This window comes from Dermacentor andersoni, chromosome 1 (assembly GCF_023375885.2).
Source record: "Dermacentor andersoni chromosome 1, qqDerAnde1_hic_scaffold, whole genome shotgun sequence".
NCBI classification, from domain to species: domain Eukaryota; kingdom Metazoa; phylum Arthropoda; class Arachnida; order Ixodida; family Ixodidae; genus Dermacentor; species Dermacentor andersoni.
Window position 1 is genome coordinate 296687869 of NC_092814.1, and position 16748 is coordinate 296704616.

General features: G+C 46.6%; 1 protein-coding gene across 1 annotated transcript in view; it reads right to left on the reverse strand.

Moving 5' to 3' along the window:
- Window positions 1–6245, reverse strand: part of LOC126548571 (carnitine O-acetyltransferase-like) — a 53232-nt gene extending 46987 nt beyond the window's left edge. The window contains exons 1-5 of the mRNA XM_050196803.3: window positions 6086–6245; window positions 5543–5731; window positions 2818–2904; window positions 2210–2328; window positions 2064–2117 (exon numbers count right to left, since the gene is read on the reverse strand). Coding sequence (XP_050052760.1) covers window positions 2064–2117; window positions 2210–2328; window positions 2818–2904; window positions 5543–5731; window positions 6086–6130 — 494 coding nt within the window. The 5' untranslated portion in view covers window positions 6131–6245. The remainder of the gene's footprint in view (window positions 1–2063; window positions 2118–2209; window positions 2329–2817; window positions 2905–5542; window positions 5732–6085) is intronic.
- Window positions 6246–16748: the final 10503 nt, after the last annotated feature.

Below are 16748 nucleotides of genomic sequence, written 5' to 3' on the forward strand. Positions count from 1 at the left end.
GATGTAAACACATTCGCGATGATCATCTCAATGGTTCGAAGCACTTAGTTTCCAAATCCATAGCCGCCTGCTTCCTTTTCACCGGCAACATCATGCATTGCCGATGATCAGCGGGTGGATCAGCCATCTTCCGTTTCGGTGGCGAGACAGGCGAGGCTGAGAAACCGCGTGGCCAGGAATGACTTCGATGCAACCAACTATGACGAACGCGAGCGATTAAGCTGTTTGCAGAACTGCGCTGAGTGAGGAGAGAAGTGGTTCTTGAGGGAGGGAGAAAAGGCTAGCACTATCTTCTGCAACCCTTGCGGGAGCACAGCTCAGCGCCAGCAGGGAGGCAGAGGGGGGAGTACAGGATGAATGAGGAGCCAGCGAGCAACATGCGAGTGATCTGCTTGCAGCGCAGTTGGCGCGGTCCATTCGTGTTTCGGAGGGTGGGGCAGCGCAGAGCTATGGGTGCAGCCCATTCATGTTCAGCGGGGTGGAAGGGCAACGAGAAAGAGCCATGCGGAGATGGCTAGAAAGTGAGCACGCGGCGGCTGTTGGAGCAGCGGCCCATCGTGCAGCAGCTCGAATTTCTCGCTTCTTTTTTTCTTTTCAAGGATTTCGCATTTCACTGCCTTTCAGCTCGTACACTCAGCAGCCAGACTTCATTGTTATAACCAATAGTGCCGCATCGAGGCATTGCAGTAAGCAGGTTATTTAACCATGGAAAACGTACAAAAGTTGGCGGTGCAGCAGCTTCTCATTGTTATAACCAATATATTGTTAAAACCGGTATCGTCATAAGTGGGTTTGACTGTATACGTATATGCATTATTGCTATTCTTGCATTTTACTGTCCATTAATTACCAAGCCAAGCCAAGTTTTGCCAGTAGTGCTCTCCTGACAGCACCAACACTGCTTTACATGATACGAAATACTGTACTTTGTATCTGAAAGGCAGACAACACAACACTGGGAGCTCGCAAACTCGCATGTACCACCACGTAATGAAGGACGCCACTAATCTAACTTTCCATAATCTAACATTCCAGTCACCGCCACAGCAGTGTCGCTTGCTAGCACGAGCTTATTTACATTGTACTATGCATTGCAAAAGAGTGTAAATCCATAAAACATATAAAAAAAATTTAAACAAAAGACATGGTGCACTTGACAGCTAACTTAAGCACACCAACCAGTGACCACATGGTGGGCTTCAAAGTACCATTGTTTCCCAGTAGAGTATTGCAGCTGGCAGTGTTATGCAACTCTTTCTGTCAATTTAAAATTATGTTCCTGCTCTAGGCCGCTAACATCCTGTTAGACTGTCTCTACAAAGTTCATTATTGTAATTTCCACCAAAACCTCACGACACATTTTGTTCAGTTGTCAGTCCCTCCAAAGCATTACTCCCAAACATGGCAGCACAGCACTATTGAGCACTATTGGAATTATTAACTCAATCTTCAATATGCAGATTGAACTTCCAGAGAAATATATGCAATATTTCTAACTTATGCAGGTGACATACACCAATTGCATACGTCACCTACTCCAAGTGTACCATCTCAAAGCGTCCAAATGGTGGTTGTAAGGTTTTTCCAACTGCTTAAAAAGCTTCCCAAGCCAGTTCTTTAGAACAGAAATAGCATATAAGAAACTATGTACTCCAGCTGTTTTTCTTCATGATGACTGCTAACCAGTTCATTCACTGTTGCCCTTTGACTCATCGAAACAAAGCAACACTTACTACCAAAACGTAACTCAGACATCCAATACACTGCATATCAATTAAAAATACTCATGGTGAAATACACACAGTTAACAAATGCAATACGATCATACTGTAATGTGAAGCACTCATAGTGGTACAAGAATATTACAGTATAAGCAATAGAATTTGGTCATGAGGATGATTCTTCTAAGAGAAAACAAGGGGGAAGCATGTAATTAAAAATTTAATTTGCTTACAGGTCCAAAAATAAACAAATACATCTAATAAATATGAAAGTAAACAATTAGGGCACACATTTCAAACAGGGTATGCTTCACCATGTAAAATGCAGCTCTGAGGGCTCACCGTTCCACCAAGGCTTTGAAGTCTAGAGCTCCAGCAATAAGCAAAGCAGCATGCCTGCGAATTTAAATTAAGTCAATAAATTATTAATTTCCACAAACCTGTACATAAATGCAATGGCGGTTCAAAGTGGATTGAGATTATTTTACCTGAGTTGGTCTTCTTTCTGTGTGAATGTCTGCCTAGGCAGTGCCATTGCAGGGTTTGAGTACACAACGACCGGCATCCTATATGTGAGGTAGGCTCCTTGCAACCACCAGTCTGCAAGCTAAAGACAAAGAAATGGTATATATTCACAGCAAAAATGAAACAAAAAAAAAGGAAGTCCATAGATTAAATTAAGGAATCATACAAATAATGTATCTGCACTTCACTAGTAACCATGTCCTTTTCATTATACTTGCACACGCAGAAGTACCTGATGGCGCAACAAGCCCAAAAAAAATTAATACTTCAGGAAACACATTAAGAGTTTCACAGTATGGAAATACTGCAGTGGAATGTTCACTGACACTTTGTGGCTGTTTCTCACTGTTGCTCAGTGAGAAATTTGTGGCTGAGACTGCATAACTTTAAAAGCTTCAGCCCCAGCAACCCGAGACTGATGTGAAACACACTTTCACTTCTTCACACAGAAAAGCGTGGTGCACCTGTCACTACGAAATGTCAAGCAGCAGCTGAAATCCAGTTGACATGTGTTAGCACTTTCAAGAAGCAAGCACCACTGTCAACAAAGAATAAGAATTCACATGCTAACCCAGTTTTCTGTAGATGCTGCTTTGGCTTCCAGCACTTTGTACAACTTCTCTCCTATTCCATTTGGCTTTCCAAACTCTCCTACAACCTGGGAAATGACAAACAGCCAATAAAAGCAAACATTACCATTTTGATTCATCCTTGGCTCAAATGCTTCCCAAGAAAGGAGACAATGCAATTACTCGCACAGGCAATAAAAATTTTAGTTTATGGCCGGTATAAGATAAGCATTCCTTCAGCTTTGTTCTACTCCTTTCTTATCATAGACCATTCATAACCAGACAGTCGTGGTGATAATATGGATGGAGCACCACTTGAACCACTGACAAAGTGTGAAAAGGAATATCATTGGAACATAACTGTTAAGTTAAACCAGCCTTATTTGCCTACTGAGCTCAAGTATTTTGTACTTGCAAACAGTCAATAAAATGAGATTTCTCTAAGCTCAGCATTTTAAAAGTCATAACTATGGTGTGTGTCATTTTTTCTACTTGGCAATATATATAGAAGTGAATAAACTCCAGGGCTGTGTTCCTAGAACCAAGAAACTACAACTAAATCAATACAGCAGGCATTCAAGGACAACACCCAACCTGCTGCCATGTATCTGAAAAACATGGCCAGAGCTTAAAGGCCTGAAAGCAGGCTACAGCTGGCACACAATTTAAAACTGGCCACATTGAAAGGTAATGAATTATTTTTCATGCTCTCAAGGAATTGAGGCTCCATAGTGTAATTACTGGGTCGACAGCTTTTCAATGAAGAAATAAAAATTACTCAAGATTTCCTTCAGTACTCCTTTCAGAGGAACACTAAAGAGATATACTCAATGTGTTTAGGCTAATAAAATATTATTTCGAAACTCTACTTTAGTTCGTTTCATGGCAACAGGTCAATTATCGGAAGAAAAAGTAAAGGTCACATTTCAATTTTTTTTCTTTATATTTTTGCACCTATCTCAGTGCAACATCCCAGATTTCAAAGCATTTTTTTCATGTTTGGGCTATTGTGGCTCAGTAAATTTTCTTGAAACTTGCCAAGTTCAATCTTTGGCTCTTTCAAATAAAAATGATAAGAAATTAGCAAGGCCAAAGCAGACACTGCCAAAGTCCATGACGTCACAGCAAGCTGGTGCAGAAACATCAAAAAGGTACGTTGCCATCAGTATTTTGTTTTTGAATCTTTTCTGGTAACAATCACTTATTTTACTTTTGTAGAATGGTAATTTACTCTTAAAGCCCAAAATTTTTTTTTCTCTTTAGTCTCCCTTTAATGCTTATTACTCGAAGCCAAGACAGCTACCCCTGTAAAGATTCCCCAACTGCAAACACAAACACATGCACCTTAATGGACATTCTATGCCACATAAGCAGTGATATCATTATGGCTTGTCTGCACACAACAAAATGTTGGTCAAACTTCCAAGTTTTTTAGCAGATGGATACAACCAACACTTGTCTGAAAAATGTTTCTGAACTGTTGGCTAACCGACTTGCAGACACTCCATAGTACTAATAAGCCCCAGAATTACGCAAGCTTCCCATTTCTGCACAACTTCAAAAAGTTTTGGTTTTATAACATGTGAAAAGGAAGAAGAAAAAACAGCTCACACATGCAGACAGAAGGATGTTTTCTCTAAAACAAATCTTTTGATGCAAGGAAACTTACCGTAGTTAAAAAGATTGCATTCTAATGATTAAAGGCACCTACACTCACCAAGGGCGCTCACTGACAGAGTGCCTATAAAATCAATCCAGTATTGCAGTGTGATAGGATGCAAAATAAATTAAAGCAAGACCAGGACAGAAATGTGCATCACACAACAAAATTTATTCGTAGCACAGAGTTTCACTTTTATAAGGAAGGTGCCAGTGTGTGCATGCGCATTTGCGCACCACAATATGACCACAGAAATAAAACTGTAAAAATACATGCCTATTCTAACATACAATCCAAGCATTGATGTTCAGTGCTGTGCAGTGCCACCGATATATCACCAATAATATGCCTCTTCCTTGGAGGTACATTACAATAAAAGAAACAAAACATTTCTATAAGCGATACAGTGGTGGCAAGACAAGCAGACAATATGAGGGCAAGAAAGAGAAATAGTATTTTTTTTTTTTAATTCAGCCTTCTGTCATCACAATTTAGTAACATCAACAACGCACCAACAATAGTGGCACAATGGCTAATGTGGTTCGCTTCATGGATTGACGGGCTGGTAAAGAAAAGCAGGCTCATAGCATTATGATAGCTTCATTAGGGATCAAATGCAATGCACTTTCCCTCCAAGGTTTCTGTACTGCTATAAGGAACGTCAGGCACTTCCTATTTTAATTTTGACAAAGCTCTCGAAGAATAATTCGACATATGCATACATAATTCGTTATAATTTTAGAAGCCAATGCCACTTCTAATTCATAATGCTTCGCAGCACCAGTTTGTTAAATAAAATGCATGTGCATAGTGATGGAGAAATAATCATATATTTATTTCGGCAAAAATTAAGAAACTGCAAGAGGGCAGACAATGTGGCAGTGAAGTTTAGTACAGGCAACCACAGACGATGCTTAGCCACCTTCATTGTACAGTTTTTGCATATAAAGTATTAGCTTAAGCTAAACAGCACCTGTCATGGCCTTGTTTTGGTGCATTAAAGTTTGGTGCTTTGCTATCCTAATCACTGCACTACGTTACACCAAAACAAATGTTTTCCTTTTTACCTTCGCTGTTTTCTCGAACTGGGCAGGCGTAACAAGTGGCTTGATCGACTCGACGTATCTCTGGAGCGTTTCTTGCAACGGCGGCACCGGTAACTTCATCAGATCTTTTTGTCTTGACATCATCGGTCCTACTTGTGTTGTACACGTAGCCGCCGCTCGGTTTGAAACATTTTTGCTCAGTTCGTTCACCTAGACAACAATAAAGAAGCGAATTTAAGTTCATGCTGCGCAAACTCAAAAAGTAAAGACATTGGAAGCGCGCAGAAGCTTGGCATCTTTCCTTCCATCTTAGAAAAACAACTTTCCGGTCACAATTTCAAACACGTGTTGCTAGCTAAAGCAAAGATGACACAATCGTTTGTCTTAATGAAAGTGCTTCCTCTCGATTGCAGTATCAATACCCTGCAAACATGACGTGATTTAATAAGTGTTGCTCAATGCATACAGACTAAAACACTATCGGGGTGTTGTCGCGAATAGGCAACCGGTGAGATTGCCAACTTCACGCAGCCAAAGAGAATAAACGCAGGTGTTTAACGTTACCATTTTTCTGCGCGCACAGGCGAGAAGTGACCCACGAATGATCATCTCAGCTGCCAACGAACAGGTTTGGTCGTTCCTAAACTTCCTTGAGTTTTCTTCCTTTTACGTTTTGCCCTCAGCTGTTTTGTTTATGTTTTCATCGCGCATCATAAGCGCAAGCGTTGCTAACGATGGCGATGCCACTTACATACAAAACCATGCATCAAACCAAATAAAATATCGCGCGATTTTTGCTCGCATTAAACTGGTAACAATGTGATATCACTCTATTTTGCTGCTATACTTTGCTAGTATTGAGTCCTAAGTGGAGCAGTGGATTCGCCCATGAACCTTACGTATTATGCAAACAGACGACAATCAGCACCCATCACAAAAGTAACTAAGGCACTACGTGCTGTGCGCTATTTAAGATGTTTCCTTCAAATCCACCAGGAAATGAAAATGGACGAAGCTGTCAGCGTTCATCAGAGGAGTAAGTAAAGAAGAAAACATCACGCTGCAGTTATACAAAGTTGCACCTCCTTCGGACAAACGCGAAAGCAAATTTAACGGTCGCGCACGGAGCAAGTCCCAATTATACCAGCGCGTCTCATATGAGAGCTAGCCCAACTAGCTGTGCTGCTGCCTATTGAGTATATCACCGAATGTTGTTTGCACAAGCTTTAGCAACTTGCTCGTCAACACTCACCGTCAGCCTCACAAGGCACATCAACCCTCAAATGGCGGAATCACTTTGCGACGCGCGGAGTTCACTCCGCACATCGTTGTCCATCGTGACGTCTATGTGATTTGTCATGAGGTCAATGCAACGGAGATGACATCCAGGGAGCACCTCATGCAAACAATTCGGCACCTCGGCATTTGGTTTACATTAGGGAGCCTACATATGAGTCGTTTGCGCATGCAGATCTGTTTACATGCCGTGAGGACGCCATGGCAGCGCGTGGTAGGGTCGTCGCATCCTTACGATGTACATTCTTAAAAGAGCTTGCACTCTTTGGGGCTTATTTTGCCCCATGACAGTGATCGTCATCTGCATTGTTTGCGTTCAGGGCCGTACCCAGGATTTTTTTCCGGTGAGTGTTTGTTGTGTAGAACGGCAGCCATTTTGAAAGATTTATACTGGCTCTCGTGCGTGAATCAAGCACATCGCTTACATATAATAATTAGAGGGCACTTTTAAATGAGTTGTACCTAAATAAGTAAAAAAAAATGGTGGGTTAAATTCTGGTTAAGGCAAGGGTCCAAGGCAAGCTTTGGTTTATAACACCACCGAAGCCAGGGACACCGCAGCCTGTGTTTTATGAACGAAATCTTAACGCGCAACTGCCTTTTACATGCCGTTAGCATGCGCCAAACTGTGAGCAAAATAGTTTGCCACAGTCAGCGAAATTTTTTTAAACATGAAATGCTTTTAGATCCCGTTGTCGGCGACCTTCATGTGACCTTGAGCCAACAGCCAAAGCCGTTATCCCAGCACTCAAACGGGAACATCCGGGCAAGTTTGCGAGAACAAAACGAGATCATCCGGGCGACCAATCAAAACATAAAATAATGTAGTCTCTGGCCCTCAACAATTTGTACAGGACTGCATTAAATAGGCTATAGTCGGATATTAAGTCTGCAGTGAAGCCCCGCCTACGCCCTCATAGCCACCAGCCACTGTTCCTTCGCGAGGCTGCAAATAGTTAGTACTTCAAACTTTTCCTGTTACCTAAATAAGGCGGTAACCACAAAAATAAAGTTATAAGTGCGTAATTTTATACATTTTCACTCGTCTATTACAATGGAACGGCGAAAGCCTAATTCTTTATTGAACTTGAATAAAACGCTTGCTCCGCCGCAACTATTTACTGTCAAGTTTCACTTCAGTTGGCAGTAAATTTCACGAGTAAAACTGGCTCAGCAATGAAATGAACTGTAGTGAGGGCTTTTGAAGAGTGAAATGCTCAGACTCCATGCACTTTGTCCATGTCTGTTGCACACCTCATCGCTTCCGCCGATGAAAAGACTCTTCAAGAACAGCAGACGCTCCGGAGGTATCAAGTACGACGCCATTTTGAAAACGTCGCATTCGCTAGCGGAGTAACACAACGCCGCGCGGTCCGTGTGCCTTGGTTGTCAACTGTTTTTTTTTTTTTTAGTTGTATCCCACTATAGTTACTGCCCAAACAAGTTACAAAAATATTTCTTCCGAGTTCTTCATATTTGTTCACAATATCCCTCAAGCTGTAACTTCTAGTACGCTGAAGCTTTATTTGTCATTTCCAATAGCGACGTTCAAAAGGCAGATACAGGGCACTATACACTTAGTTGTCATCTTTTATCGCTGAGCGCAAAACGCCAGCGGCCCGCGAGTTCCCCGGCGCGGGTTTCGCGTCATCTCGAGAGATGGCGCCACGCTACGTGGTACCTACTTGAGGCGCTTCTACCCGCCGCGGTAGCTTAGCGGTTATGGTGTTGCGCTGCTAAGCACGATGTCGCGGAATCAAATCCCGGCCGCGCCGGCTGCATTTCTATGGAGGCGAAATGCAAGAACGCCCGTGTTTCGTGCATTGGGGGGACGTTAAAGATCCCTTGGTGGTCAAAATTAATCCGGAGTCCCCCACTACGGCGTGCCTCAAAATCAAATCGTGGTTTTTGCACGTAAAACCACAGAATTCGGTTCATTCTTCTTCTAGCCAGGCAGTGCGGCTGTGTCTCCCTAGAGTCTTCCGTTGCTTGTCGTGCGGCCTTCAGCCGGTTTGCTTCTTCTAGCTGGGCAGCGTCCATATAGACCAGTGCACAGTATGGCGTGATGCGGTGTGGCGTGGTGGGGTGTGCCGTTGCTAACATGCACTACACCAATTTTAAGATTGCGGCTAGTATAATATCCAACCAATCTCCTTTGCTGGTTGCCATTTCAGTTTGCATCTTCTCTCGATTATGGGAGAGCCAGCAATTTTTTTATTTACAGTTGCTAGTTGGATTTTCTATGCAGATGAACGCATGCATGCGCTTATCGTAATTAAATCACGATGGTAGATCTAATTACATAATGTTTGCACTTTGTTGGGCATGCGGACTCATTATTTATGCACATGTTAGCATCATAGAAGCGTACGTGCTAATTCGCGTGAGCTTTAAAGTGTGTTTAGGTTTAGATGCGGCAGTGGAGCACTCGCAAAGAAATGTGCGGTCGCCCGCTTGTTCGCTGGCTTGTTTCGTCGTCGCTTATTTAGTCCTTCGCTCGGCCACAACTTCACTAGAGTCATGTCTTGCAAATGTTATTTCGGAGCGAGCGCAACCGTCCTCAATGCATGCACCTCTAAATTACTGTTGGTGCAACTCGTTTAGCGACAAGTGCCTCACTTCATGCGCAGGCGAGCTAACGCACGAGGAATTGTTACTCGTGATCAGTGACGAAACTGAAAGTCTAAAAATAATTTGCTCAACGTAAGCACATCATTCGCTTGTTTGAGCATGAGTGAAGCTCTGTTACCGCGCCCCCGCTTCGCGAACGAATGCTAAAAAAAGAAAAAAAACGGATTTAACTTTTTATGTACGCAGAGTCCCGACTCTATGATTGGCCGCGCGTATTGCTGTCGACGTCGAGCACCGGTGCCCATCTGCGAGCCTTTGCGCGTGCTGTAAGGATGGGGAGGTCAATCCCACCGCTCGTAACCAGTTGTCAAGATTGGAGTCGGGCATGAATTAGATGTTAGCTGGCCCATGCCGTCGTCCAACTTATTCACGCTGAGGACGTTGTTGAAGGGAAGGACTGCTTCTCATCGAGAACGAGAAATATGGGTTTATTTACAGTATCTACATAATGACGTTGCAGTTCATCAGTCTAGCATGACTGCGAGAGAAAGTCCCTGAGCAGCCGCACAACAGCTGTTTATAAACACTATGTCCTCCCCAGATCCCTAGGTGAGGGAAACGTTCGACCAGTCATCGTAGCCGATCCGCCTTTTAGCGGGAGGGCTTACACACACACTTCCGCACAGGTTTCACGCCCCCCCCCCCCCCGAGGTGAGACGGGCTTCGCAGAACTCGGGGCTTACGTCTTGAAGGCGCGTGGGACGGTGCCGCCAAATACGTTCCCTCGGGAACTCCCCCGCTCACGGCAGACCAGATCGGCGGTGGCGTGTTCCGTGACAAAGCCTAGTTCGTCGAACTCATCTCGGCAATCCCGCGACGAAGAGTCGCGGACGCGGCGTATTGTCCTCCGCACACAGTAGACTTAGTGGCGCCGTTTGGCTAGACGATGACGGTGGCTTTCCAGAAAATGTCGACGTCGCTGTCGCACCTGGCTGGCAAAACTTTGCATGTTGGCACCTCAGCAGGCCGTTCTTAACAGTGCTTAGAAGGTTCGCAAGCGCGTGCGAAGGCTAGATCGTAGGCGGCACTGTAGCTTGTAATGCACTATCCATGCATGACTCTATCGAACCTTCAGGATGAATGGATGGATGTTATGAGCGTCCCCTTTGGAACGGGGCGGTGGGTTGCGCCACCAAGCTCTTGCTATTATTCTGCCTAATGTCCTACCTAGGTTAAACAATAAAAAGGAAACCAAAAACACTAAGAGCAGCGATCGTTCGTGCCCTCTGCCGGCCTCTGTGCGTCATAGTTGATACGCACCGCAATTTCACCTGGTAGGGACGGCGCGGATTATTTAGGTTACTGAGGGCTTGCTGGAGGCCGGTAGGCAGGGATACCCTCCGCGGTGGCCTAGCGGCTAAGGTGGTGCGCTGCTAAGCACGAGGTCGCGGGATCAAATCCTGGCCGCGGCTGCCGCATTTCGATGGCGGGCGAAATGCAAAATCGGGCGTGTCCCAGGCATTGAGAGCACAAGTATCCCCAGGTGGTTAATCCGAAGTACCCCACTACGGCGTTCCTCGTTACTAATTTGAAACCTCACAATTCAATTGGAGGGCGGGGATGTTAGCGTTCGATCGTAAACGTGTTATTTGCAGCCATTCGCAACAAGATCTTGAGACCAACAAGGCGGGTGGGCGGGAGAGTGAACGCTGAGGTAGTCTTGTAAAAGGGAAGGCTTGAGCAAAGGAAGAATATTAACGTAATTTAAGGAAAGTTAGTGTATGAAAATTTTTGGCATCTGGTGGTCGCTGTGAAGGCATGTATATATTTTAGTATCACCCAAAAAGTTAAAGCACTAAAGAATTTCGGGGGGGGGAGCATGTGATGACTTCCTACCCTCCCCCCTAGTTACGTCCCTGTTGCGTTTCCTTTCTTGAAACTCTGCGCTCGCTACTTTCCTGTTGAGAATTCTATGTCATGCTTATAGCACGCATGCCGTTTATGACATTGAAGTACTGGGTGCGTAGCGTTAACTAAAGAAAATGCGGTCAAGATAGATGACGATTATGTTGTGGGACAAGATAAGCCCCAAAAGATGCAACCCTTTAATGCGAATAGCATTCTTTGCCTTCTTCAGCCGTTTTTGAGCCTATCTATCTATCTATCTATCTATCTATCTATCTATCTATCTATCTATCTATCTATCTATCTATTCTCTTATAGCGCCGATTCAGTGGCCCGAATCGTCTACTTGCCTGGGCCACTAGGTCTGTGCTCCTGGTCATGATACCATCGTGGTCTTTCGATCGTCGTCATTCCAGCTTCGTGATCTTACTCCCGTCATGCCGTCTTCGTCACGCCATCGTCGTCACACGGTCTCATGCATTCCTTGTCACCTTGCCATCGTGATATGCCGTCGTGGTCGTTCAGTCGTCGTCATTCCAGCTTCGTGATCTGACTCTCGTCACGCTGTCGTCATTCCCTCTACTCCGACTGACAGCTTCGGTCACTATAGGTATGTGTTCGTGGTCGCGATGCCGTCGTGGTCGTTGCATCGACGTTATTCCAGCTTTGTCATCCGACTTTCATCATGCCGTCGTCATCATGCCATCGTCGTCACTCAGTCATCATCGTGCCATCGTCATCACGCTGTCGTTCTATCATTGTCATCACTTTACTAACGTCATCCAATTGTCGACGTTCCGCATTCGTCGTTCCATCGACGTCAGTCTTCCTTCGTCATTCTACTGTAATCATACTGTCGTCATTGAATCGTGATAATGCCGCTCTTGTCGTGCCGTCATCGTCAGACAGTCGCTATCACGCAACTGTTGCCAGAGTGTCGTCGTCGTGCCGCCGTGGTCGTGCCATCGTCGTCACACCAGCTTCGTCATCCGTCTCTTGTCATGCTGTCGTCGTCACGCCATCGATGTCATACATGTTTCGTAAAAAGTTATCGTTACGCCATGATAATCTTACACTCGTCGTCATCGCAGTGTGTTTATACCGTTGTCACGCCTTCGTCGTCATTGCGTCGTCGTCATGCACTCCTCATGCCGTCGTCGTCATGCACTCGCGGTCCTTACATCATCACCATTGTAACTTCGGCATCCGACACCTGTCATGCCGTCGTCATGAGCCGTCATCGTCACACCGATGTCATACCGTTGCCATCATGCATTCATTGTGTTGTTTCACCATCTTCATCACTTCAGTAACGCCATCCAATTGTCGTCATGCCGTTGTCGTCACACCGCTGCGAAGTTGGTGGGCCAGCGCTGCGAAGGTGGCTGGACAGCGGAGCTGTAAATGTCGGTATAAGAAAACTTGTGGTAAATACTTTATTGCATCACTCATTGTGACTTAGTAACGATGGCCACAATGGCTTTGTGGTCGCTATGATATACATTGATCGGCATACTCGCAACTGCAGACTCATTCTTTGAGAATATCAAATCAATGCATGTACCGACCGACCACCGCTGAGTGGTCGGTTGGGCCAGATCGGTGTGGCATCGCAAGCGAAATCTCTCCAACATATGAAAAGCGTAAACCACTCCCTCTTCGGTCCCGACACATCCACATTGAAATCACTGACAACGATCACAGCGGTAATGTCATCGCAACTAACCCACGCCATGAACCTTTCGGGGCTATGAGCCATTGCATTTTTTGCTTGCTTATGGGAGTATGAGCCAATGCTTACGGGGGTATGAGCCATTGATGCTGACAGTTTTCGACATGCTGTTTTGTATGTTGTATGCGTGATTAGAAAGAATGTAAGCACTGTTCGCTTCACTTTGCTGAGTGCTTGTAGCCTATGCTTTACGGGGCTATGAGCTACTGTATTTTTTGCTTGCTTACAGGGGTATGAGCCATTGATAATGGAGCTACTCGGACCTTACCCCCACCAGTGGCGCACCTTCGATGACCGCCCAATATGTTTTGCTTGCGGTGATGCTGGTCACGTGGCGCGCCATTGTCGTCGTTGCATGCTTCCTCTTTGGAACATCTGGTGAGCGCCACCTTTCCCCGCTCCGTTTTCCTCTTCGCCTTCCAGCCTTCCTACCTCTTCCTTTTCCCCTGACCGCCCAACCGCCTCCACCCGCCGCTCACCATCTCCCCGTCGTCGCTCGCTTTCTCCGATGCGGCGCCGTCTCGTGTCGACCGAGCAGGAAAACTGATGGCCGCAGTTCCCGAGGCACGAACTGCGTCCACATCGCAGTGCCCAAGTCCTCGTCCCTCTCCAGCCAACGTAATTGAAGTGTCTGTCGAAGGAATCGCCGTCCTGGCACTTGTAGATACAGGAGCCGCCGTATCCGTAATTTCCGCCCAACTCTGCCGCACACTACGAAAGGTTTTGACGCCTCACTCCGACTTCTCCCTTCGAGCCTCGAACGCTCAAAACATAACGCCTCTCGCTGCCTGTACTGCTCGCGTCTTCATTCAAAGTCTACTGTATACCGTCGAATTCGTCGTGCCGCCCTCGTGTTCCCATGACATTATATAATTAGGCTGGGACTTCCTTGCAAATAATAACGCCGTTATTGACTGTTGTCACGCCGAACTCGAACTTTCTGCACTTCCCGATATTGAGACTATCGAAAACGGCCTTTCTAGTGCTAAACTGTGTGTGTCCGAAGACAACGCCGTCCCTCCACGCTCTTCCCTGCTTGTGCCTGTGTCATGCGCCGCTATTTCTGATGGCACAGTTCTCTTTACGCCCTCTGGGGTGTTCTTTCTCCGCCGATGTTCTCCGCTGCCCTTTGCTCTCCTTACTCTTCGCAGTGGCGTCACGAAAATGGTCGTCGACGATCCCACGGCCTGCCCTTTACCTTTATTTCATGGTGAATGCCTAGGCCTCGTTCAACTGGTCGACAACCTTTTGCATCTTTGACGCTCCTGCCGTTTCTACTTCTGCGGACCTTGGCGCACTTACTTGTGACCCTGCGGTTGATCGGTCAATCCTCAACGCTTTCCACTGCTCAATCGACGATGGTACGTCATCTTCAGAACGAAGCCAGCTTATCGCTCTCCTGCAGAAGTTCAGCGCTTCTTTCGACAGCCATGCTTCCGGTTTGGGCCGCACATCGACCGTTTTTCACCAGATAGATACCGGCAGTCATGCACCTTTACGGCAGCGCCCTTACCGAGTATCCGCATCTGAGCGCTGTGTCATTGACCACCAGGTTGCTGACATGCTCAAGCGTGGCGTTGTGCAGCCTTCCAACAGTTCCTGGGCATCACCGGTCGTTCTCGTTAAGAAAAAGGATGACTCTATTCGATTATGCGTCGACTACCGACGTCTGAACAAGATAGCGCGCAAGGACGTTTACCCGTTACCGCGCATCGATGACGCCCTCGACTGTTTGCAGGGAGCGGAATTCCTTTCTTCGCTGGATTTGCGTTCCGGATACTGGCAAGTCCCTTTGGCACCATCTGATCGACCTAAAATAGCATTTGTAACACCTGACGGATTATACGAATTCATCGTAATGCCTTTCGGCCTGTGTAACGCTCCAGCCACTTTTGAGAGAATGATGGATAATATTTTACGCGGCCTCAAATGGAACACATGTCTATGCTACCTGGATGACGTAGTTGTCTTTTCCGCTGATTTCCGAACACATCTCAGCCGTCTCGAGCAAGTTCTGAAATGCCTTACTTACGCGGGACTTCAACTTTTAAAAAATGTCGTTTCGGCGCCCGAAAGCTCACTATTCTTGGCCATGTTGTATCGCGAGGCGGCGTCCTTCCGGATCCAGTCAAGCTCCGCGCCATCATCGACTTTCCACAACCGAAGAAGTTAAAGGAGCTTTAAAGTTTCCTTGGTTTATGCTCATACTTCCGATGTTTCATTCGAAATTTCGCTTCCATAAGTGCACCCCTGACAGCCCTTCACCCGCCGTGGTTGCTCAGTGGATATATGGTGTTAGGCTGCTGAGCACGAGGTCGCGGGATCGAATCCCGGCCACGGCGGCCGCATTTCGATGGGGGCGAAATGCGGAAACACCCGTGTACTTAGATTTAGGTGCACGTTAAAGAACCCCAGGTGGTCGAAATTTCCGGAGTCCTCCACTGCGGCGTGCCTCATAATCAGAAAGTGGTTTTGGCACGTAAAGCCCCATAATTTTCAGCCCTTCTAAGTGGTGACAAAGAACTTTCCGCTTGGTCGCCCGCCTGTGATGACGCCTTCACGAAATTACGCCATCTGCTAACCTCGCCACCCATCCTCCGCCACTTCGGTCCTGCAGCCCCCACAGAGGTCCACACCGATGCCAGCGGCGTCGGACTCGGCGCCGTACTCGCGCAACGAAAAGCGTGATTTGATGAATATGTCGTTGCCTACGCGAGCCGAGCTCTGACAAAGGCCGAGGCTAATTACTCTGTTACAGAGAAAGAGTGTTTAGCCATTATTTGGGCCCTTGGAAAATTCCGTCCTTATTTGTATGGTCACCCTTTCGATGTCTTCACTGACCATCACGCCCTTTGTTGGCTGTCTACCCATAAGGACCCATCTGGCCGACTTGCCCGCTGGGCCCTTAAGCTACAGGAGTACGACATCCGCGTTCTCTACCTTTCCGGCCCCAAACACACGGACGCTGACGCCCTTCCTCGCTCACCGGTCTCCGCTGACTGCGCTTGCCTACCCGCCCTTGAGCCCACACTTACATTTCATGCACTGCGCAACATGTCGTCGGAGCAGCACAAGGATCCCTGGATCTGTGCTCTCATCAGCATCCTTTCTGATCCATCCACCTCTTCACCATCTCGCGCTCTTCGCCGCCAGGCTACCCAATTCTGCATTCGCGACGGCATTCTTTATCGTCATAATTTCCTCTCTGACGGTCGCAAGTGGCTTCTTGTGATACCCCGCCATCTCCGTGACCGTATCTGCGACGCTTTCCACGCAGACCCTCAGTGCGCGCATGCCGGCCTCTTCAAGACCTATGCTCGACTACGCATCCGATTTTATTGACGCGGCATGTATAACTACGTCCGAAAGTTCATTCGCTCCTGTGCTCACTGCCAACGCCGAAAATTACCTCCCGGACAAGTCTACCCGTCAGAACCCCTTATAGTCGGCCCTTTGATCGTGTTGGTATAGACATATACGGACCGCTACCCTTCATTCCAGCAGGCAACCGCTGGATTACTGTTGCAGTGGATCACTTGACCCGCTATGCTGAAACAGCCGCTCTGCCGACTGCCACCGCTCGCGACGTTGCATCGTTTCTGTTACATTTCGTTCTTCGCCACGGTGCCCCTCGCGAACTTCTGAGCGACAGAGGCCGTGCTTTTCTTTCCGATGCTTTGAAGGCACTACTCGACGAATGCCGAATCGTCCACCGCACCAGTA